The 26232-nt window shown below is 36.8% G+C and overlaps 1 protein-coding gene across 2 annotated transcripts in view; it reads right to left on the bottom strand.

The window, feature by feature from the left end:
- The window catches only part of SOHLH2 (spermatogenesis and oogenesis specific basic helix-loop-helix 2), a 50819-nt gene that overhangs the window by 2058 nt on the left and 22529 nt on the right, over window positions 1-26232 (bottom strand). Inside the window, exons 6-10 of one of the 2 annotated variants that reach the window (XM_025875032.2) lie at window positions 25700-25810; window positions 6503-6650; window positions 6260-6351; window positions 5250-5371; window positions 315-571 (exon numbers count right to left, since the gene is read on the bottom strand). In XM_025875032.2, coding sequence (XP_025730817.1) covers window positions 315-571; window positions 5250-5371; window positions 6260-6351; window positions 6503-6650; window positions 25700-25810 — 730 coding nt within the window. The remainder of the gene's footprint in view (window positions 1-314; window positions 572-5249; window positions 5372-6259; window positions 6352-6502; window positions 6651-25699; window positions 25811-26232) is intronic. The other variant, XM_073894674.1, reaches the window with a different exon arrangement.

Below are 26232 nucleotides of genomic sequence, written 5' to 3'. Positions count from 1 at the left end.
GGGCCAGGTGAGGGTGAGGCTGGTGAGGTGGGATGTGGCATCCTAGAAGGAGGAGGGCTAAAGGGAGGGGCTCTAGAGGAAATCAGGTTCCATCTGGCCACTTAAGGTCATACCAGCAGTGCCACATCCAGATTCACTGATCCTGGATATCTAGATACCAGTCCTGCAGCATGGGGAATGCGAGCCTGGGTTAAGCACACCTGGTCCCAGTCTAAGAGACTTCTGACCAAAGTATGAGCAACACAATGCCAGCCAGGGGCCCCTGATGGCTGGAATGAAAGAATCTGTCTGACCTAAGACCCCAGCAGACTTACCAGACAGTTGGGATGCGTTGTGCACGTCTGGCCCAGCACAGAATTGCAGTGCTGAGGAAGAAACTTTGAGACTCTGGGCACAGCTGATGGAAAATGAACTGAAATGTTCTGATTTGTTACGGCAGCTGCATCATAGGAAGGGATGACTTTAGAATAGTATCTGACAGCATGGAAGGAATTAAGGGAGAGAGCTTTGCTGGGAATTCGAGTTTTATACATATCACCAATTGCATCCTCTGAAGTGGAGCTGGACTGACCTTTCATAAAAAAGAAAACAAATATCCATCAGTATTCACAACTCTGTAACTTGGAATTACTGTATTTGAAATAAATTGTCTTCTATTTCATTTCCTCATGTTACAAGCTTATACTACTCTTATACTCCAATGCTGATGGCAGAACACAGTCAACTTTTTAGCAGTGGCAGTTAGCACAATACACATACTATAAATCAGTGTTAGTGTGTTATCAGAAGACAGATTTTCGAGGAGTACCAGATCTCTGTGCCTGTGTTTGTGTGTTTGTGTGTGCCTGTGTGTGTGTGCATGTGTGTGGCTTTCATCATAATCAAAACCGTGACCATCCCTATGATCCCTACGAAGCAAGGAAGAAGGAGAAGGAGAAGGAGAAGGAAGAAGAAAGTAGAACTCTATTCAGTCACAAATAAAGTTTGGTCGATTTTCTATCAATGAAGTGGGTTGTATAATTATATATCCATATTCTGTACAGTAACTAGAAGGCAGAAAAAGATATAAAAATATATTATGAATGTTATCAATTTAATCTGAAATAACACTGTGAATACCTATTTATTTTCTATTGGACATTAATAATAATGAAAGTAAAGAAATTTTATGTCCACTTTACAAATGTATCTAGAATATTTGTGAAAAATCGTTTTAGCAAATATGTACAGAGATTTATGGAAAGGACAGGTAAAGGTAACCTAATAAACTCTAAACACTGAACTAGATCAGCGCTTCTGTGTTATGAACCAGACATAAGCAGACACCTGGTGACCTTGGGTGGTCATTTCACTTATCCAGCCTTCAATTTACTGACCTAGGTGGTACAGTGACATTGGAAGACTTAACTGATTTCAACGGTTCCAGCGCTCTTTCTAAAACAAGTTGGCAACCTGCATCATGAGCTATATATGTGCTCACATTCTCAAACTCATCCATCACACACTTCCAGGTATCTAGCCCAAGGAAAAGTCCAAAATATAGAAAAATCTATGTATGGTGAAATATTTCCTTTCATATATATAGAATCACTTTCCCCACAAAACTACAAATACTAAATGTAGCAATTGGAGGATGATTCAGAAGATTTTTCTAGAAATTATTTGATAAACCACTAAAACCATTACAATGGTGGTAAGGGCTGCATAAGAAAAAATTAAAGTATATATGACACAATGTTTAGTAAAAGAAGACAACAAAATTGGATGTCCAATATGAGTACTACTGTAGAAAAATATACATAGAAAAAGACTTGAAGGAAATACATTAAAAATGAACAGTGATTATCTTAGCTGCGCTAGTGAAGGAATAATATTGCTTTCCAAATGGAAAATTATATATAAACAAAATTAAAATTTGGGAGGGGTCTGACTCAATGACCTTCAAGGTCTTCCCCAGGCTGAACACAGTCTATGATCCTAGTATATCTGTGTCTTCCCAGGAGCAACTGCTTTAGGTGATGAAAACCAAGACATGCTGGGGCACAGAAAGGCCAGAACTTACCACCAGGAAAACAGTGTTTCAGAGTTTCTGCAGAATATAAACAGTGAGAATGCAGAAGTAAGCATTGTATGTTCAAGAAGTAACATTGACAGGCATATGCCTGTGGCCCGACCTCTTTCTGATTTAATCTGTGCTGACTTAATCGTTCTGGGTGATATTCAGCCAAAACTACTTGAAGTAGATTAACCATGGCTCATGGCTACCCTTTTTTTGCTTTTCCTCTCCTCTGCTCCAAATCTGGAGAAAAGTCTAAATTGACTAATAAAATACCCTGAAGCTTATTTGACTTTAGAACAAGGAGAGCTATATTCCATTTTTGACTTTAGTCACCATTGCTAGTAACATCATTTGTTCCTGCAGCGTTTACTATGTCCGCATATTATGCACAGTGCCTCTACTACAGCATTTAAAGCACTATAGGAATTGTATTTTGTTTTTGTGACCCTCTCTGCTACTGATTTGCCAGCTCCATAAGAACAAGAATTCATCTTGTTTGTCCTTGTGGCCCCATCTTTCAAGCAGGGACGTTTAAGCTGAGAACTATGTGAACGGGGAGTTCCACAGGTAGAGGATGGAAAGGACATTCCCAGAACAGGGAAGGTGCTGAGGTAAGCGTGTGGAATCCCTTCGAGGAACTAAGCACAAGAGTGACCTCAGACTCAGGCAATGAAGAGAGAGGTCAGGGTGTCCTGTCACCTAGCATTCAACATGAAGATTAGGAGCTCAGTTCTTTACTGGTTTCTCAATGAAGAGTAACCTTTAGGAATAGAAAAGTCACAAACTGGTAGTTGGGTTCTTTTACTCTGGCTCTGCTTTTTTCCATCTTCTTATTGCTACAAGTACATGGGCATGCCTAGACTTTATAACACAAATAGGAAAAATGCCTCACAGTGGGTAAATATTTGTTTCACAAGGAATATTCATATAGCGAAGGTTTCTTGAGTACCAACTGCATGCTGGTCAGTGCTCTAGGTACTAGAAATACGGCAATGAACAAAAGAGGCAAAAAAAAAAAAAAAAATTCCCTGTCTGGGGCGCCTGGGTGGCTCAGTTGTTAAGCATCTGCCTTCAGTTCAAGTCATGATCCCAGGGTCCTGGGATTGAGCCCTGCATCAGGCTTCCTGCTCCACGGGAAGCCTGCTTCTCCCTCCCCCACTCCCCCTGCTTGTATTCCCTCTCTCGCTGTGTCTCTCTCTGTCAAATAAATAAATAAAATCTTAAAAAAAAAAATTCCCTGTCTTCATGGAGTTGATATTTTAGTGGGAGAAGACAGGCCGTAAGAACATATCCAAATAAAGAATATTAGAAGGAAATAAGTGCTATGAAAAAAATGCAGTAGAGAAAGTGGATAAGAAGTCCCATGCATTATGTGATGCTAGAAAGGAGTACGCAGTTTTAATTGAGGGGTTGAGACTCACTGAGAAGGTGACATTTAAGCAATTAAAGCAAAGATGTGTAGGAGGTAAAAGGTTAATATGTTAAATGCTTAGTACATAGTGCTCAATTAATTTGAGTACTTCCCTTTCCTTTAGATTATATTCATGTAATAAAGCCACCAATGTGCTTCTCATCTATCAGGAAGATGAGATTTCTACTGGACAGTCACATGCAAAAGAATGAAACTGGATGCCTATCTTATACCATACACAAAAATTAACTCAAAATAGATTAAAGACTTAAACATAAAACCTGAAACCATAGAACTCCTAGAAGAAAAGAGGGTGTATTGGAGATACTTTTTTGGATTTGACACCAAAAGCAAAGGCAACAAAAGCAAAAATAAACATGGGGGGACTATAATATCAAACCAAAAAGCTTCTCCACAGCAAAGGAAACCATCAACCAAATGAAAAGGAAACCTATGGGATGGGAGAAAATATTTTCAAGTCACATATCTGATACGGGGTTAATATCCAAAATATATAAGAACTCCTATAAGTAACAGCAAAGAAACAAACTGATTTAAACATGGACAGAGGATCTAAATAGGAATTTTTCCAAAGAAGACATACAAATGGCCAATGGGTACATGAAAAGAGGCCCAACATCATTAATTATCAGGGAAATGTAAATCAAAACCACAAGATATTACCTCACACCCATTAGAATGGCTATTACCAAAAAGACAAGAAATAATAAGTGTTGGTGAAGATATGTACTTGTGCCCTGTTGGTGGGAATGTAAATTGATGTAGCCACTATGGAAAACAGTATGGAGGTTCCTCAAAAAAATTAAAATAGTGCTACTATATGATCCAGCAATCCTATCTCCGGGTAATTTATCCAAAAAAAATGAAAATACTAACTCAAAAAGATATAGGCACCTCTATGTTCATTGCAGCATTATTGACAACAGCCAAGAACAACCTGAGTATCCACTGATGGATAAATGGATAGAGAAAATGTGATTGGTATAGATATATAAATACACACACACACACACACACACACACAGAAATATTATTCAGCCATAAAAAAAGAATGAAATCTTTTCATTTATGACAGTATAGATAGACCTTGAGGGCATTATGCTTTGTGAAATAAGTCAGAGGAAGACAAATACTGTATGATCTCATTTATATACAGAATCTCAAAAAACAAACAAACATATAAAAATTGAGCTCATAGGTACAGAGAACAGATTAGTGGTTTCCAGGGGTGGGGATTGGGGGGGGGATGAAATGGGTGAAACCAGTCAAAAGGTATAAAACTTCCAGTTACAAAATAGAAAAGTCATGGTGATATACAGCATGGTGATTATAATTAATAATACTATTCTGCATATTTGAAAGTTGTTAAGAGATTAGATCTTAAAAGTTCTCATCACAAGAAAAAAATATTTTAATCTTATTGACAGATGTTAAGCAGACTTATTGTGGTGATCATTTCACAATGTGCACACATAACAAATCATGTTGTACACCTGAAGCTAATATAATGTTATATGTCAGTTATTCCTCAATAAAAAGAAAATGAGCTTTCTGGGAACGATGGTCAATTTTAAACCCAATTTCCGAGATAACACCATATGAACGTCTGTGGCCATCTTTTGTACTTCGAGCAGGTAATACCAAAAGTACTCTAGCTACACTCCTTTCCCTGGCTACAGCAATGAATGCATGGGAGTGCAAGGGTGCCCAGGACACCACGCAAGCCAAGCCTACTACAGGGTATCAGGTGCAGCTCACCTGTCACGGCTTCATCCAAGGAGCCCCCTGAGGCAGGAACAGAGTACACATTCAAGCACTTATTAGCCAGGAATCTGATCCCTCTGACAGGTGAGTAAGTGCTTGTCAACACACCATTTTCCCTTAAAAGAGCAGGAAAAAAAAAAAAAAAACCTTACACAATTCTCCAAGAAGACTACATGAACACTGCTGAGTTCAACTGTTCTTCTATCATTCAAGTTCTAAATAACACAGATGGAGCCTACACTACGGATAATTTAGGCCTAACAACAAATGGCTGAACAGGATTCATGATGATAAGTTTAGAATGTACAGGAATGATTTGCTTTATAATTTTTCTTTGTTTATATATTCTAATAAATTTAAAAAAGAAAGCATTCATTTGGCACGTCACATTTTGTACTAGCAAATTCTTTAAAAACCCCCAACTGAAATAGGGCTGGACTGCTCCAGGGCCCATGACCTCCTGTGACAGAGGAATGCTAGAATGCATCCTGCCTCTGTCGGTCTGCCAGTCACGACCATCACTACCGATAAAGCCTTATTTTAAGATCTTCAGAATTAACAAGAGAAGAAATAAGAGTGAGTCAAATGATGAAAGGACATGGGCCTGAGAATATTACATATTTTATCACTGCGACTAAATGACACACATTGGCAATGGGAAAACTTCACGGATTTTTTTTTTGGGAGACAGAGTGTGGGCACATGGGGGGCGATGGGGGGGTAGAGGAAGAGCAGAGGGAGAAAGAATCTTAAGCAGGGTCCATGCCCTGCATGGAGCCCCACAATGGGCTTGATCTCACAACCCTGAGATTATGACCTGAGCCGAAATCAAGAGTTGGACGCTTCACTGACTGTGCCATCCAGGTGCCCCAAGTTCACTGATTCTTAATAAATACTTGAGTTTTCACAATGGGTGGGTTCAGTGCCTGTCTACAATACTTCTAGTGTTAGCATCAGAGGAAACTAACAAGCCAGCTTCCAATTCATAAGAGTCTTCATCATACCTTTGTGCCATGATCGTGGCTGGAAGGGATAGCTGGATGGACATCTGCTGTTTCTTACAAAACCTCCTATTGCTCTGAAGTACTTCTGTAATCTGAGAGAGAGAGAGGGAGAGAGGGAGAGCTATTTAGATAGATATTTTTTCATATACACAAACACACATACATTTCCAATTATAAAAAATAAAGCTGTGGCTTTAAAGCACCATGTATGAGGATAAAATTCAAGGGCTTGGAGTCAAATACCTGGCCCATAATGGCTGGAGGGATTTTCTCCCGGATGTACTTCACATAATCAACTGTTGCCTCAAGAATCGAAGCCGAGTCATTCTTTCTTCCCTTTATATATGGCAACAGAGTACGCAGTTGCTCACAGCAATACTTGATTCGTTCTCTGAGCAGAGAATTGTAATAAATCAGGAATAATTAGTCTCACTTTCTTCTTTGTACACAAGGACAAACAATTCTTCCTCCTGGGTTTGTTTGCAGAGGAACTGCCTCCCTCTCCATCTAGTCTGTTTCACAGAAAGGCCGTGTCCCCCTAAGCCAGCAGCCTCCACAGCCCTGGAACCACAGCTTCCTGGGGCGTCTGCTCACACTGCTGCCAAGTACAATGTCTGTGCTGAGGGCAGCCCCAGGTCACTAGCCCCAGGCCCCCTGCAGTGTGCAGAATGACCCTGCCTAGGGAACCTCCCTCAGAGAAGGGAATGGCATGCTACACACAGGTGCTTCTGCGATTCACACTAGAAGCCTAGCGGATGAAGACAGTCAGGAGATACTCATGTCACTGTGACCTGGACCACATTTCCAAAATCAGATCAATTAGTGTCATGTGCTACATGTAATTCTGTGTTCTGAGCCAAAGAAAAATCAGAAAGCTGTTTTCTTCCCATGAGGTAGGTATGAATGGAACAAATAAACCAATATGCAAATGAGAACATCATTCAGGCTAGTATCAGCCTGATAACCTAAGTCTTTCGTAGCTCCGAAGGGAACTGCATTGGAAATGTAAATCTAAGCCTTTGGTACCTTCATTTATGCATGTGTTCACTTAACCAACATTATTAAACACCTGTTTTGGGCTGAATAGCACCTTGACATATATAAGGTCAAATGGTGGCTCTGTCAATTACCAGCAGGAATCTTTGGCAAGTCACCAAACCTTTCTGAACCTCAAAATGGCCAAAAAAAAAAAAATCCATTAAAAAATCCAATTTGGGGCACCTGGGTAGCTCAGTCAGTTAAGCATCTAACTCTTTGATTTCGACTGGGGTCGTGGTCTCAGGGTTTTGGGACTGACTCTGCAACAGGCTCCACGCTCCGCAGGGAGTCCACTAGGCGTTCTCTCTCTTCCTCCTACTTCTCCCATTTGTATGCACATGCTTACGCTCTCGCTCTCTCTCCCAAAAATAAATAAATAAATAAATCTTAAGAAAATTCAATTTGACATATAGCCTGTGAATAATTCAAATATTCTAGGTCAGTGGTGTTTTAATTGGACTTGGAGCATCTCTGAGGGTTCTACAGAGGTGTTTCAGGGACTATTCCAGAAAAAATGTCCACAATTTGACGATGTGTATGAAGAGCTCTGAAATTTCTCATACCCTTTGACATGCTACTTGCACTTACAAGGACCTAAAACACAGAACAAACTTTTTGCAAAATGATATCCATTATAGCAGTATTATCAGTAAGATATAAAAAACAACCTAAACACAAAATAGATGGATACTTAATTAAGCTATAGTATACTAACGCAGTAAACAATTCTCTGGCAGTGGAAATGAAAAGCTATAAATCTTATTGGGGGAAAAACAGGATATTTTATAGGATATAAGTATAAAATATAAGGCAGCATATAAAATATGGTCATAGACATCAAAGTAAAAATAAAGCATAGAAGAAGAAAGTGAAACCATCAAGTAATAGTTATTTCTGGATGGTTGGGTTATGGAAAATAGTTTCTTCCTTTTATTTTTTTATGTTTCCCAAATATTTGTGCTAGGTACAAGTCACTTTTATACTAAAAAATCATATTATTTTTTTTTCCAACATTCATTAGGAAAATGTTCAAACACACAAAAAGAATGAAAGAATTTAGGATCTTAATTCTTGAAAGTTGAAAGAAGTAAGAATTTGTGCAGAGAAAATGTATATACTGCACCTACCTAGAATCTACAATGAACATTCACTGTCCTTGCTTTGTCATATATGAAGCATTCCCCTGCCATAATCAATCCACTGTATTATACTGAAGCATTTCAAAGTAAGTTGTAAACTTAAGGCACTAAACTCTTAAACATATTAGCTAGAATTAATTTATTTTCAAATAAAAGTTACATAAAATACACAAATCTTAAGGGTACCATTCTATGAGTTTTGACAAAGGCACAAAACTATGTAACAAAAACCCTAATTAACATTATTACAACTCCAGAAAGTTCTTTATGTTCTTCCCAATCTTTGAAAAGGGTCAAAAACATTTCTGATATTTTTCCATCCCACATTTGTTTTGCTTGTTTTTGACCTTCATATAAATCAAAACTTACAGCATGTGCCATTTTATGTAAGATTTTCTTCTTTCACTAAGCACAATATTTTTGAAATTTGCCCATGTGGCTGTTGATTATCAGTAGTTTGTTTCTTTTTATTGAGTAACAGCATTCTATAGTATAAATATGCCACAGCTTATTTATCCATTCTCTTACTGATGAACACTTCGGCTGTTTCCAGTTTTTGGTCATTATGGATAAAACTGCTAAATCATTCCATACGTCTTTTTGTGAATGCATGTTTTTATTTCGCTGGGAACATATCTAGGAATAGACTTAATGGGTTAATTTTATAAATTTATAAGAAACTGGTAGAACTTTTCCCAAAATAGTACCATTGTACACTCCCACCATCAGTGTATGAAGGTTCCTGCTGTTCCAGATCCTTGACAACATTTAATATTGTCAGTAGTTCTAATTTTAGCATTTTGGCCTTTCTGAGGAATACATGGTAGTACCTTGTGCTTTAATTTGCATTTCCATGACAAAAAATTATGTTGAGCACTTTTTTTGGTGCTTATTGGGCACTTGCATATCTTCCTTTGTGAAGTGTCTGTTCAAGTATTTTATCTTCATTTTAACTGGATTGTAGGTCTTTTTGGTATTGAGCTTTAGGAGTTCTGTATTATCTGTAATACCGGAATTTTGTCAGCATACTTATTTAGCAAGTATTTTCTCCCAGTCTATGGTTTGCCTACTTATTTTCTTAGTGGTGTGTTTTGATAGCAAAAGTTTTAAATTTTGATGAGTCTAATTCATTTACTCTTCTTTTATGGTTATTGATTTCTGTGTCTACGGAACGGCTGCCTACCCTCAGCTTGTGAAGACATTTTCCTACGTTTTTTTCTAGAACTGTTCTGTCCAGTACAGTCCATTAGACTGGTCTATATAGACATATATAGCCATTAGTCTACATAAATATAAACTAGTTAAAATTAAATAAAACAAAATTAACTTCCCAATAGACATATTTCAAATACTCAACAACCACATATGACTAGCAGCTACCTTATTGGACAATGGATGCAAATATAGGGCATTTCTAACATTGCAGAAAGTTTTATTAAACAGTGCTATTTTAGAAGCTTTATAGTTTTAGCTTTATAGTATAAATCAGTCTATGCTCCATCTTGAATTAACTTTTATATGGTATGAGTAAGGGGTCAAGGTTCACTGTTTTTCCATTTGGATATCCAGATATTCCAACACCATTTATAGAAAATATTTTTATTTCCCAATAAGTTTGCTCTGGTGATTTACTGAAAATCAAATGAACACAAATGTGTGGCTCCTTTGATCTATTGGTCATTATGATAGTAACATATTGATTACTGTAGCTGTATTTTAAGTCTTGAAGTCAAATAGTTTCTTCCATTTTTGTTGTACTTTTTCTTTCAAGATTACTTTATTCTAAGTCCTTTTATATTCTAGGCCTTTTTCATTTTTTAATCAGATTATCAATTTTTACCAAAAAACTCCCTACTGGAATTATGGTTTATATTCAAATAAAGTTATATTTCAATTTGGTGAGAACTAACATCTTAACAATAATGATTCTTGGGGCGCCTGGGTGGCTCAGTTGTTAGGCATCTGCCTTCTGCTGGGGTCTTGATTCTGGGATCCTGGGATCAAGCCCCACATTTGGCTCCCTGCTCAGCGGGAAGCCTGCTTCTCCCTCTCCCACTCCCCCTGCTTGTGTTCCCTCTCTTGCGGTCTGTCTCTCTCTGTCAGATAAATAAATAAAATAATGATTCTTTTGATTTGTCATTATGGTATAATCCATGATTTAGGTTTTCCTTAGTTTCTCGCAGCAACATTTTGAGTGATCAATGTATAGATCCTATGTGTCTTTTTAAAAAATATTTTATTTATTTATTTGAGAGAGAGACAGAGAGAGAGTGAGCATGAGCAGGGGTAGGAGCAGAGGAAGAGGGGGAAGCAGATTCCATGCTGAGCAGGGAGCCCAATGTGGGACTCGATCCCAGGACACTGGGATCATGACCTGAGCAGAAGACAGACACTTAACTGACTGAGCCACCCAGGTGCCCGATCCTATGTGTCTTTTGCACGTTTTTTCCTAAGTATTATAAGGCTCTTTTACTCTGTTGTAAATGTAATTATTTTTAATTTTAATTTTTTAAAATATTTTATTTATTCGAGAAAGAAAGAGAATGCAAGTGGGGGAAGAACAGAGGGGGAGGGAGGGGGAAAGAATCTCAAGCAGACTTCCTGCTCAGTGGGGAGCTCAATGCAGGGCTTGCTCTCATGACCCGGAGATCACAACCTGAGTCAAAGCCAAGAGTCATACACTTAACCAACTGAGCCACCCAGGCACCCCGAATTTTCATTTTCTAATTGTTTGCTGCTTATATATAAAAATACAATTAATTTTTGTACATTGATCTTATATCCTGCAACCTTGCTATATTAATTTTTTGGTTCTAGAGGTTGTTTTGTGGGTGTCTTAGGACTTCATACACAATCATGCCATCTATAAATAAGAAAGTTTTGCTTCTTACTTTCTAATCTGTAGGTTATTTCTTTTTCTTACCTAATTGCAATGGCTAGGACAGTTTAGTCAATAATGAATAGAAGTGGTAGGAATGGACACTCTTACTTTTTCCAGATCTTTCTAAAGAACATGGTCAGATTTTCATCATTAAGTACTACTAGCTACAGGTTTTCACAAATGCCCTTTAACAGATTGAGGAGCTTCTCTTCCATGTCTGATTTGCTGAAAGTTTTTTTTTAATTTTGAAAGAGTATTGAATGTAGTCAAATAATTTTTCAGAATCTGTTAATCATATCGTTTTTCTCCTTTATTCTGTTTAACGTGAATCACATTGATGTTTTGAATATTACACCAGCTTTGCTTTTCTAGGATATAACCTGTATGGTCATGATGTATTTACATCTTCATATATTACTTGCTTTGATTTGCTAAAATAATGTTAGACATTTTTATGTTCCTGTTCATGAAGGATAAATTGGTCTGTAATTTTCTATTTTTTAATAATATCTTCATTAGGTTTAGGGTTATGCTGGCTTCATGAAATGGGTCAGGAAGTATTCCTTCCTCTTCCATTTTCTCTAAGAATTTAAGGTTAGTATTCTTTAAATATTTGACAGAATTCATCAGTAAAACCATCTGATCTTAATATTTCCTCTTTGGTAAGCTTTTTAATAACAAGTTCAATTTCTTTACTATATAGAACTATTCAGATTTTCTGCTTCATCTGGTATCAGTGTTGATAAATTGTATTTTTCAAAAATGTGTCTATTCTGTCTAAATTGCTGAGCTTGCTGGCATAAAATTCTTCAAAATATATCCTTTTTATATTTAAATATTTATAGGATATATAGTGATAATTCCTCTTTTATTTCAAGATATTGGTAAAATGCTTTTGGTCTCTCTCCTCGCCTGCCTGCTTTCCCCACTTTCTATTTATTTTGGATTTAATTTACTTTACTTTTTCTGGCTCCTTAAAATGGACTCTTATTAGGTCATTGATTTTTAGACCTTTCGCCTTTTCTAATATAAGCATTTAAAGCCATAGTGTTTTCCACAAGCTTTGTTTTAGCTGCATCTCCCACATTTTGAAATATGCTTTTCTCACCATCATTCAGTTTGCAATATTTTCTAATTTTTCTTGTGACATTTTTCTTTTACCCATGGATTATTTAGAAGTATGTTTTTAACCTTTCAAATATTTGAGGTTTTCCTTTACATCTAATTCTTACTGATTTTTAATTTAACTTCATTGTCAGGGAACATACTCCCAAATTCAACTGTCTTAAATGTAACAAAACATATTATATCCCCCAGCATACAATTTATCTAAGTGAATGTACCATGTGCCTTTGAAAAGAATGTGTATTCTTCTGTGGTTGCTGTATATAATGTTCTATAAATACCTACTAGATCAAGGTGGTTAAAAGTGTTCACATCTTCTATATCTTACTAATTTTTGGTGTCTAACTGTTGTATAGAGAGGGATGTAAAATCTCCAACAATGTTTACTGATATTTGTATCTTTAATTCTGTGAACTATTGTTTCAATTACCTAGTCACATACTATTTGTGACTGTTATATCATTCTGATAAGTCGATTCTTTCATCATTATGAAAAGCTGCCCTTTACTTCAAGTGATACTGCTTGTCTTGAAGTCTACTTTATTTGGTATTAATGTAACCAGTCTGGTCTTCTTATACATATGTTTCACAGTATATATTTTTGTATTTATTTACCTTACTGTGTCTTTATATTTATGGTGGACAACAGATAAATGGATCTTGTTTTTTTTGTTTGTTTTTATCCATTCTGACAATCTGCGCTATAAGTTGAATATAGGTGGATGACAGTCTACTGTTTTACGACTTTTTTCCTGTAGTTTCTTTGGCTTTTTTGTTCTTCTGTTCCTACTTTCTTGTCTTCATTTTGAATAATTTTTAAAATCCAATTTTAATTTGTTTATTGGTTTCAAAGCTATGCCTTCTGCATATCTCTTTGTTGGGCTAGGGTTGTTCTGGGGATTATAATATATAACTTTTCACAGTCTATTTAGAGTTAAAATTTTATGACATCACATAAAACATATATGCTGCAATCATGTAAGTACCTTTGCCCCACTCATCCTTCATGCTATAGTTGTCACATGTACTACATCTATATATACAGTTGATCTCTGAACAGCATGGGTTTGAACTACATGGGTCCATTTACACACAGATTTTTTTCAATAAATACAGTATAGTACCTTAAATGTATTTTATCTTTCTTATGATTTTATTAATTAATTTTATTAATATTTTCTTTTATTTGGCTTTGTGAGAATATAGTATATATATATATATACACTATACACACATATACATATATAATATAAACTATGTGTTAGTCAACTGTTTATGTTATTGGTAAGGCTTCTGGTCACCAGCAGGCTATTAGTAACTAAGTTTTGGGGGGAGTCAAAAGTTATACACAGATTTTTGACTGCATGGGTATCGGTGCCCCTAACCTTTGTGTTGTTTAAGAGTCACCTGTATTACCAGCTCCACAATATAATGCTATAATTTTCACTTATAACAGTCTGAAGCATTTTATATAAATATAGAGGGAAAATGTCTGTTTTCTAATATTTATTCACATATTTATCATTTCTGATTCTATTCAGCCCTTCCTAAAGATCCAAGTTTCCATTTGTTATCATTTCCATTTAGCCTAAAGAATATCCTTTAGCTCTCTTACCCTGTAGGTCTGCTGGTGTCAAAATCTCTGAGTTATCTTTTACATGAAAGTAACTTATTTCATTATTTACCGTTAGGAAATAATACCTGATGGAAATATGATTTACACAAAGAAGTGGTGGGTATCAGACATAATAACTATGGTAGCATACATAAAAGGCTAATTTATTTCTAATTTATTAATATCTTAAAAACCAAAAGTAGGTCTCTGACAGATCTGGAGCAGTTATGTCTGCTGCTCAGGTTTCTACTAGAGATGCAAGAACAAAATGTTCTCATACTTTCTACCTGTCTGATTGTGGCAGCTAAGACTAAATGGGAGAATAGAGGGGGAAAAAAACATGGTAATACAGAAAAAACACAGAGAATTTTTGCAACTCAGAAATAACCTTATAAACAGTGAAGATACTGTTTAACTTTAAAAAAAATCTAAAACCTGAGCTAAAAGAAAAAACAATAGTTACAGGTTAAAATGACTGAAAATTATTTACCACTTCTTCAATAAAGGTATAGGGTCTATTTCCCCTCCCCTTGAATCTCTGCTGGCCTGTGCCTGCATTAATCAAAAGATATCCAGAGAAATACCTACAACAGTTCTAGGACTAGCATTTAAGGAGACATAGCTTCAATACTGGCCTCATTAAATCCTGAGCCATGAGCGAAGACTGGCTAGCTTGCTGAAGAGACCATGTGGAGAGGTGGGAGGAGTACAGGAAAAGAGAGCAACTGATCTGAGCACAACGTTTCAACCACGCCCCACCTAGGGACTATCCGTGTGGATGAAGCTGGCTGGGTGCTCTAGACAGGCCATTTACCACGGGGGTAACCACAGTAAATGCCATGTGGGGAAGAATCACAGAATCAAGGTCTACTAAAATTGATAATCCATAAAATTGTAAGATATGATGAATAGGCTGTTGTTTTAAGCTACCAAGTTTTAGGGCAATTTGTTACATAGCAAAAGATAACTGGAAGAATAGCTTACAATTTAAAGCAAAAATAATAAAACGTGGGGCTGATAACATACGTAAAAATAAAATGTGTGACAACAATAACAAAAATAGAAGGTAAGTGGAAATATACTACTGTATATTAAGTATCATAATATCAAAACAAGGTAGACTATGTTAAGGATGCATATTATAACCCTAGAGCAACCACTAAAAATAGTAATTTTGGCTCAAAAGCCAACAGAGGAGATAAAAAGGAAGGCAAAACACACTTGATTAATCCAAAAGAAGGCAGGCAATGAGGGGAAAAAAGGAAAAGAAAACAGAACTAGTGAAAACCAAATAGAAAAATCATGGACCTAAAGTCAAACTTAACAGTAATTATATTATATGTAAATCAAATAAACATTCCAACGGAACAGCAGAAATTGTCAGAATGGACAAATTAAAGAGGAAAATAAGATTCAGCTACATGCTGTTTACAAGAGATACTCTTTAAATATAAAGACATATTTAGGTTACAAAAAACCGTGCTTTCATAAGAAAGCTATACGAATATCAAAGTAGATTTTTAAGATGAAGTATTAGGATAGATAATTAGAGCTTATCATTTCCTAATGATAAATGGTCAATTCATTAAAAAGACAGGCAACTGGGGCACCTGGGTGGCTCAGTAGGTTAAGCTTCTGACTTCAGCTGAGGTCAAGATCTCAGGGTCTTGCGATTTGAGCCCTGCATCTGGCTCCATGCTCAGTGGGGAGTCTTCTCCCTCTTCCTCTCCCTCTTGCCCCTCCCCCAACTTATGCTCCCTCTCTTTCTCTCTCTCTCAAATAAATAAATAAAATCTTAAAAAAAAAAGAAGACAGGCAACTAACAACAATTTCAAAACACATGAAGCAAAAACTGACAGGAATGAAGTAAAAATAAAGCAATCTACAGTCATCACTGAAGATTTTAACTTAAAATAATCAATAAGGATACAGAATATATATGAAAAACACCACTAATTCTACCTTATTAATATTTAGAACACTATAACCCCAAACAGCAGAATACACATTTGCTTCAAGTGCACATGGAATACTCATTAAGGGTGACCATACTTTGGGCCATAAAACAAAGCTCAGAAAATATCAAAGGATAGAAACCTGGCAGAATATATTCTCAGATGATAATGTAATTAAATTATAAATCAATACCTGGAAAATCTCCAAACATTTGGAAATTAAGTTACACACTTCTAAATAAGCAGTGGTCAAAGAAAAAATTACAAGGGATATGAGAAAAATATTTTGAACTAAAGGATAGTGAAAATCTAATATGTCAAAATTTATGAGATGCTGCTAAAGCACTGATAAGAAAAAACGTTTATAAATGGAAATTTATAGTTTTAAACATTTTTATTAGAAAAGAAGAAAAGATGGGCACGTAGGTGGCTCAACTGGTTAAATTAATTCTAGATGCTAGTTATAAAAATTTTGGATATATGAATAAAAAAATTGCTTACAACAAAATTTACCATACACATTCTTTTATATATGTTCTGTGAACTTTTTTTTTTCAGTCGGTTAAGCGACTGACTCTTGATTTTTGGCTCAAGTCATGATCTCAGGGTTGTGGAATTGAGCACCGTTTTGGGCTCTGTGCTCAGCAGGGTGTCTGTCTGAGGATTCTCTCTCTCTCCCTTTTCCCCCTGCCCTTCCCCCCTCTTTCTCTAAAATAAATAAATATTTAAAAAGAAAAAAGAAAAGGTTAAAATAAATGGTTTAAGTTTCTACCTAAGAAAATAGAAAAAAGAGCAAAGTATAGAAAAAAAGGAAATGACAGAGTGGAATCAAATATAAAAGGGGCAAATATTACAGAAAATCAATGAATAAAAATTTGGTTCACTGAAAAAATTAGTAAAACTGATAAACCCCTTGTCAGACTGATCAAGAAAAAAAAAGAAAACAAATTTTCAATGCCAGAAATGAAAGAAGGAATATCATCAGAGATCCGCAGACATTAAAAGGATTATGAGAGTATTATGAACAAAAAGTCATTCAATAAACTTAACACCTGGGGTTAAATGGACAAACTTCTTGAAAGACAGAAATTAAACCAACTTAGAGGAAAAACACAGAAAATCTAGTCCTATAATCATTAAAGAAATTGAATTCTATAAATTCTGTTGAATTCTATAAAATTCTATAAATTCTTTCAGAAAACAGAAGAGGAAGGAAAGAAGACTTTCTATTTCATCTTATCAGCATTTCCCTGATACCAAAATACAATAAAGGCATAAGAAAATTAGAAACCAATAACCTTCATGAACACAGATACAAAAATTTTTAATGAAATATCAGCAAACCAAATTAGCAATAAGTAAGAGAATACGACAAGAAGAGTATAGCATTTTAAAATAATCAATGTAACCAGTAGGTTAACAGGAAAAAAGAGAACATCTATAATCATCTTAATAAATACCGAAAACACACTGACAAAATTTTGCATCCATTCATGATGAAAACTTGAAGTCGGAATAGAAGAAAACTTTCTTAAACTGATAAAAGGTATGTATAAAAACAGAGCCTACATCATAAGCAATGGTAAACGACTTAACACTTTCCCTGTGAAACTGTAAACAAGGCAAGGATGCTACTTTCATCACTTCTAATAAAAACAACTGGTGAACCTAGCCAGTATTAAGGCAAGAAACAGAAATAAAAGCCACAAAGACTGGAAAAAAGATGTCTTTATTCAAAGATGACATAATTGTGTATGTGAGAAATCCACAAAAAAAATGACTAGAAGTGATGAATAGATAAAGCTAGGTCATGGGATAGTAGGTCAACATACAAAATAAATTTAATTCTAGATGCTAGTTATGAAAATTTTGGATATGTGAATAAAAAATTGCTTACAACAAAAAATTTTAAAACCTAACAAAACATTCAGAAATAAATGTAATAAACTACAAAACACTGTTGAAATAAAGGCCTTTAAAAAATGGAGAGATGGACTGCCAGAATCATTACTGTTCAACATCAATTTTCCCCCAAACTGATCTATTGATTCAACACAATTGTAATCAGTATCTTAGCAGGATTTTTTAAAGGAAGAAATTGACAAGCTTATTTTAAAATTTACATGAAAGGGGCGCCTGGGTGGCTCAGATGGTTAAGCGTCTGCCTTCGGCTCAGGTCATGATCCGGGGGTCCTGGGATCGAGTCCCACATCGGGCTCCCTGCTAGGCAGGGAGCCGGCTTCTCCCCCTGCCTCTCTCTCTCTCTGACTCTCATGAATAAATAAATAAAACATTTAAAAAAATAAAAATAAAAATAAAATTTACATGAAAATTCAAAGGACCTTTAATATCCAAAGCAACTTGAAAATGAAGAACAAAGTTGGAGGACTTTATCTGATTTTGAGAATAGTAAAGCTACATTAATCACTACATGTAATACTGGAGGAGGAGAAGATAAATAAGCAGATCAGTGGAACAGGGAATCTAGAAATACACAGATAATTATATGGTAATTGATTTTTATGAAAGTACCAAAGCAATTCACTAAAGAATGGAAAGCTTTTTCAACAAAATTTTTAAAATCTCCATCTGAAAAAAAAAAAACTCAACACTTCATGCCATGAATAAAAATTAATTTAAGATAAATAATCATAAAAGCTAAAACTATAAAACATCTTGTAGACAACATAAGGACATGTAATTGCAACTTGGTGGTAAGCTAATACAGGATAAAGTATGATATATATTTTTAAATATTGATAAATTAGACTTCATCAAAGTTTTTTAAAAGCTGCTTGCTGTTCATGAGAAGATACAACAGTTCACAAAAATGGTTATCCCCAGGCTAGAAGAAAATATTTCAAGACATAAATTTGACAAAAGATATGAATCCAGAATATTAAAGAGCTCCTACAGGGGCGCCTGGGTGGCTCAGATGGTTAAGCGTCTTCCTTCAGCTGAGGTCATGATCCCAGGGTCCTAGGATCAAACCCCACATCCCACTCATGGCTCAGTGGGGAGCCTGCTTCTCCCTCTCCCTCTGCCTCTCCCCCTGTTCATGCTCTCTCTCTCTGTGTATCTCTGTATCTCTGTGTCTCAAATGAATAATTAAAAAAAATAATAAGTCTTTAAAAATTAAATTAAAAAAAAATAAAGAGCTCCTACAACTCAATAACAAAAACACAAGTAAGCAAAAGGTTTTTTTAAGGGGCAAAAGATATGAACAGACTTTATAAAAAAAGATACAGAAATGGCCAGAAGCCACGAAAAGCTGCTCAATCTCATTAATCATCAGGAAAATACAAATTTAGAATCACAGTTAGATCACACTGCACAACCAAAAGAATTACTAAAATGGAAAAGACGAACAGTACCAAAAGTTGATGAGGACAGGGAGCAACTAGTACTCTCATATACTGCTGGTGGGAGTGCAAAATGGTGCTACTATTTTAGATTTCTGCTTGGAAGTCTCCTAAAAAAGAGAAACATACACCAATCCGTGGTACACAACTCTATTTCTGAGAGAAATGGAAATCTAAGTTCACAAACATATATAAAAGAATGTTCACAGTAGCTTTCTTCTTCTTTTTTTTTTAAATAAGCTCAGGACCCTGCGATCAAGAGTCTCATGCTCTACCAACTGAGTCAGCCAGGCGCCCCCACAGTAACTTTATTCTTAATAGATAAAACCCAGAAAATGAATAACCAAAGTGTGGTATATTTACACAATGGAATATTCCTCAACCGTAAAAAGGAACAAACCACTAAAACACAACGTTAATGGATCTTAAAATGTTTCTGGGTGAAAGAAGCCAGACCTAAGTGTACATATTGATGGTTCCATTTATATAAAGTTCTAGAACAAGCAAAACAAATCTATAGTGATAGAAATCAGAATAATAGCTGCCCCCAGGGGATGGGAGAGGACAGACCAGGAAAGAGCATGAGGTAATTAAAAATGCAGGTTTTAGGGGCACCCAGGTGGCTCAGTCCTTAAGCGTCTGCCTTCGGCTCAGGTCATGATCCCAGGGTCCTGGGATCGAGCCCCACATCCGGCTCCCTGCTCCGCGGGAAGCCTGCTTCTCCCTCTCCCGCTCCCCCTGCTTGTCTTCCCTCTCTCGCTGTGTCTCTGTCAAATAATAAAAAAATCTTAAAAAAAAATGCAGGTTTTATTATTATTCTGGTATGGGGAGGCCAACGGATCAGGAGATGGCTGCCATTAAAATGACAGCTTGTTACTCACAGTTCCTAAGAGGAGGGGGCCACTTCACACCACACAGGGCCACATGGGAAAGCACCAGGGGCAGTTAGGAGGCAGAAGGAGTCAGAAGAAAACAAGGGCAAGAGCCTTTACTGTGGTTTCTGAGAGAAGAAACAGGCAGGGTAGGTAAGCAGGCTTAGGATTGGCCAGATTGAATAATTTCAGCAGGCTCTGGGATGTAGGGGCTGTCCCAAGTTGTGTGGCAGCACCTCACCCTGAGGTGATAAGGGCAAGGCAATATTGGCCTGGAGCGTAAGAGCCAGATAGAGGAGGCAGGTGTAGGGTGGTCTCTGGATGGGTCAGTTTGCACATATGCAAGGCATGCTCATTGGCAAGTCATTTATGATCTCCAAAAACTAGTTACCTGTGGGATGGGCAGTCTCCCCATGGCCAGTAATTTCCCCGATGTCAAAACATCAGAATAAAAAGACATGCTTACTACACAAGGGAACATTCTAATATAATGGAAAGGTTGTGGTTTAGATGGGTGTATCCATTTGTCTGCCCCGTGACCAACCCTGGTGTTTCCTTGTGTAGCCCTAAATGGTGTGATAATACTTCCTCCTCTAGGGAACAGTGGGTAACAAACCATCTTTTTAAAATTCATCAAACCATACACTTAAACACATGCAACTTACCTCTCAAAGACACTAATTTAATCTTCTGATATTAAGTATAACTCTTTATCCTAAATTCTCGAATATTCCTGAGACTATAGAGTGTATTAGCAAGCATTATGGATCTAGCTTTGTTCATTGCTTCTTAAATCTTTCTGGCTCTCACATCAAGATTAGGAACTTGAGGTTAGGACAGGGCAGGAAAATATTAGACCTATATCCTTAAGTGATAGTGGAGTAAACAGATTAAGTAAAGTTTCATCCTTTGAGTGAGACAACTCAAAGTGACCTCTTGTGAGCAGAATTTCTTTAAAGTCTTATGTATTAACTAAAAATGTGTATATATCAACACATGGTCTGAGAGAAGATATTTGCAATATAGATATTTGGCAAAAGGCTAGTAAATCCAGAATATATAATGAATTTCTAAAAATCAATAAAAAAAACACAGAAAAACCCAGTAGAAAGATAGACAAAAAAATGGACACTTCACCAAAGAGATTAAAAAACATACACTGAAGATTTCATTGTATGTTAACTTCATTGTATCTCCTTGTGTGTTAATTATACCATGATATTTTTTTTTTTAACTAAAAGAAAACAGAAGAATGAAGAGGAAACATTTAGTGAAACTGTGAAGGATGTTACTGTTGGCTCAGAGAAGTAGAATAGGCTCCAGAGACTCCATGTAGTCTTGTCCTTTTCTTTTGTGTATGTAACAGCAGTAGACGACAACAAGTCAAAGGGCATGTTTTGTCTTTGTTACCAATCTCAGTAGCCAGTAGCCAGCTTGGTTATGATCCAATCCAAATAAGTCAGGACAAGAACAAATCTGGTTTCATTCTCCCCCAGTTAAGAGTGATTCTGAGAGGCTGTAAGGGATCTGAGGCCAAAGACCTCGGTCCAAACTAAGTCCTTGGGTCTCTCCTCTGCACAAATGTGTCTCAAGCAAACAAGAACTCACAGAGGGAAGAATTTTGGCCAGATCAGACTTGAGATCCTCTGAGAACTAACTCCCTGTTACACATTCCTTCAATTTCTAAGACTATGGCAAAGCTCGCTTTCACGTCTTTCCAAGTGAGTAGACATCTCCAAAATGATTAAACCACCATCATTTCAGATTCATGGACGCACAAACAAAACGATGACATGGCATCACTCTGAAAAGTATACCTTAACAAGATGAAAACATATTTAATGTATTTAAAACACATATGACAAAAGGGATTTCATCAAGAATATCAGAATGAGGTAGTCAATTTTTATTAATCTGTTCTGATAAAGTAAACAGAGTTGTTAGACTTGTACAAACTGAGGGTTGCTGGAGTGGAGGGGGGTGGGAGGAAGGGGGTGGCTGGGTGATAGACATTGGGGAGGGCATGTGCTATGGTGAGCGCTGTGAATCGTGCAAGAATGTTGAATCACAGACCTGTACCTCTGAAACAAATAATATATGTTAAAAAAAAAAAAAGAAGATAGCAGGAGGGGAAGAATGAAGGGGGGGAAATCAGAGGGGGAGACGAACCATGAGAGACTATGGACTCTGAGAAACAAACTGAGGGTTCTAGAGGGGAGGGGGGTGGGGGGATGGGTTAGCCTGGTGATGGGCATTAAAGAGGGCACGTACTGAATGGAGCACTGGGTGTTATACACAAACAATAAATCATGGAACAGTACATCAAAAACTAGTGATGTAATGTATGGTGATTAACATCACATTAAAAAAAAAAAAAAGAACTTCCCAAATGCAAATACTCAAAACCATCAGCCAGGACCATTATCTTCTCAACATTAGTCAACATCATGTTACCTTATGCTGCGAAAAAAAAACCAAAGGGAGCAAGACAAGACAAAAGCGTGTGTAAAGCAGCTGATTGGGAGGAGAAGGAGGAAGGGAAACAGACTAAGATTCATGAGCATCATCATAAGGGTTAAGAGGAGGAAAAGGCAAAAAAATAATTAGGGATGGATTCTTTACTTTCTGGTATCTCTCAAGCAAATCTCTAAAGGGGAAGATGGGGTACCCTGGTAACAGCTTTTCTTTTTGGGAAACAAAGATTTCTAGTTCTTTAAATAGTGCCACAGGGGTACACACCCTCCAAAGCATCTTTTTAGTCTGGGAGATGAGTGGTTCTCAGATTTTAGTTTTCATCAACCATTAAAATGAAGAAAATACAAACAACATGGAAGTTTGGAGGACCCATACAGGACTTCCAACATTGGATCTCAACGTGAAAAATAAGAGAGGTAGCACCTCCCAATATCCTTCCATTGCAACCATTTAGAAATATCATAATTTAACACAAAATAAAATATGGAAAATAAAATCTTGGAATATAAATTGCATAATATATAGCTTTAAAAATACTCATTGCTCTGTATTTTTCTCAGTCAGTGCAGATCAGTGAAATCTATGGGTTAGCACTAGCCAGCAGACACTACCTAAGCTTTCATTCAGCCAAAGCAGCCAAACATGTGAGTGAAGGTCTTTTGGACTAAACTAGCCCATCCACCAGCCCATCTCACCAAGCCCAAAACTACCTCTCCATTGATCTCCAACAGATAATGGAGGCCATGAAAAGATGAATCTTATCCACATTTAGCTCTAGCTCCTTCTCTCCATTTTCAGTAGAAGAGGTGTTCTCCCACCTGGTTCTAGATTCCATAAGCTTCTATCTACTTAGGGATACCAAGTCCATCACCAACCCCCCTCTCCAGTTGTAGGGGATTAATATTATTTGACATTCCTCCCACTGAGAGGTGGGGTTCTATGTACCCTTCCTTTAGATCAGGATAGTTCTGTGACTGCTGTGACCAAAAGCATATGGGAGAAATAGCACCGAGCCAGTTTCTGGTCCCAGGCCTTAAGACAGTGGCAGCTTCCTCTCCCTGTCTCTTAGAACAGTGGAGCCTGACAACCCTGAGACTACCGTGCTGGAGAAGCTTTAACTGATAGCCCCAGCTGAGCTTAGCCTTCCAGCCATCCCTGCAAAGGCTCCAGACATAATGTCTTGGACTGTCCTGACTAGACCATCCACTAGCTGAATACTGCAAAGTGACCCCAGTTGATGTCATGTAGACAAAAGAATTGCCCACTGAGTCCTGCTCAAATTGTTAATCCATAAAACCATGTATCAAGCCAACAAATTTTGGTTTCATTTTTTATACCACAGATACACCATATTTTACAATACAGATAATCAGAATATGAGTATCTTCAAGACCTCTATCTCTCTTCCAGCTATTTTCTTCTGGAATATAAATATAAACATATTCAAGTCTGGCCCAATCTTATCAAAATTTCTCATTTTGCTCTAGATCCCCTTTTACAGATCACACACCCTAATTTTCTCTTTCCTTTCATTTATGCTCCCACCTTTAATTTTCCATCTTTCCACAATGATGCTTCTTTCCTAACCATGCCAATGAAATTATTTTTGCCAAGACCAATGATGTTTAGGTTCTGCCAAATACAAATAGTTAATTATTAGTTCTCCCCTTACTTGCTCCCTGCCATGTGATACTCTTGAACACTCATTCCTTTAGGAAACTCCTCTCCCTGGTCTCTTCAATTCCAATCCCTCTTGGCTTCCTGATCTTTCTTTTCCCCGATTTCTTCTCTGCTGCCCCTACCTTACATAGATTTTTCCCAAGGTTCTCTTTTTTCCATTTATCTCTTCTCTACATGCTTTGCAAAGTCATCATATCTATCCCTACTACAACCACTCTTTAAGTAGACGCTGTATCCTGAGAGTTCTAAGTCCATATTTCTAGCCTAGATCTTTCTCTAGAACCTCAGGGCCAACTCCTGACTGGACAGCTTCGTGTAAACCTGGAGGTGTTCACACCCAACAAGCGCAAAAATCACCTCCCACTGCCAGCCTGCCGTTCTACTGAACTTCCCAGTTGGTGGATGCAACATCTACTTGCAAGTTATACTTGACTCCTCCCGCATCCATGCTTACACTGAATCTACCCACTTAGTATATCTGGACTCAGTTTATTCTTCCTTATCCCATTTCTAAAAACATAGTTAGGTTTCTTCACTTCTTTTGACAGATTCCACAGTCTTCTAGATTCAACTCACTCTCTAACATCCTGCTAGAGTGTTCACTCTAGGTGCAAATCTTATCACATCACTCCTTTGCAAAAATCCTCGGGGGCCTCCCCAACAATTTCAGATTCAAATTCAAATTTCTTAACACGATGTGCACAACCCTTACCTACTACTTCTCGTCTCCTGCCCCCTCCCACTTGTGCCATTATAGCCAAGTACATGGACACAGCACAGGATAATAAATTCACTGAACTTTCTTATACTGCCGGCCTCTGTACCTGCTTTTCCTGCCAAATGAAACATCCTCCCCTGACTTTTAAACCAAATTAATAGTCACTTTGCATTCAAATCTCAATTTAGCATCATTTCCTCAAGAAAGCCTTCCTGCTCCCTCATTCTGTCTTAGGTAACTTTCCCAGGATGCTTACTATGTGCTCCTCTCTATAACGACGGTTATGAAAACATGATTTTCTATGTAATAGCCTATTTATAAGTCTGAGCACTAGACTAAGATCTTGAAGGCAAGAATTTATTTTTTTATTTGGTGCTGTAATCGTATTTTGGCACATATCAGATATTCACAGATAATTTGCTGAGTGAATAAAGGAATGAATGAGTGAGTGGCATGTATTTAGTTGCCAGTTACTAGTTTCACAGAGACTTTTAACAGTACTACAAACAATTATGGAATCATGAAAGTAATTTTTTCCATGAAAGGAATAATACTAAAAATGGACTATACCATAATTCACCTTCTCAGCTTTTCCTTGCTTGAATGAAGAAGAGAAATCTTTTTGCTTTTCTCAAAATCTGGCAACGGAGCCTTTAATTCAAACCCAGTGTCATTTCTTAGAGATTCAGAGCTAGAAACAAGAGAAAATAATGTTATAGACTTAAGAGGAAAATTGTCAGGCAATATTGAACAATAAGCACCAATACGGTAATCAAAGGTGTTTCTCTAAGTCCCTTGCTTCATGCAAAGGTGCAGAAAATACCAAAACACTTCACCTTACATATTTGGTGCAGAATATTTTATTTCAGAGACTCTAAAGAATTTATGATCAAGATCATCATAAATCCAATGATTATTCAAAATTCTAAAATATACAGATAAAGAGTAACAGAGGATTAAAGTGTAAGCAGGATTAAAATATTCTGACCTCATTGATTATGCCTACCCCAAATTATATGACTGTCTTGAAAGGTGTATTACAGGAAGACAACACAAAGGATTAAAGGACCACAGTACACTATTTCAACTTGATCAGCAGAGATCAGACTCCTT

This window comes from Callorhinus ursinus, unplaced genomic scaffold (assembly GCF_003265705.2).
Source record: "Callorhinus ursinus isolate GAN/ISIS: 27379988/994484 unplaced genomic scaffold, GSC_fseal_2.0 scaffold7, whole genome shotgun sequence".
In the NCBI taxonomy this organism is placed as follows: domain Eukaryota; kingdom Metazoa; phylum Chordata; class Mammalia; order Carnivora; family Otariidae; genus Callorhinus; species Callorhinus ursinus.
Note: the sequence above shows the minus strand (reverse complement) of the source record. Positions and strands in the feature narration are given on the sequence as shown.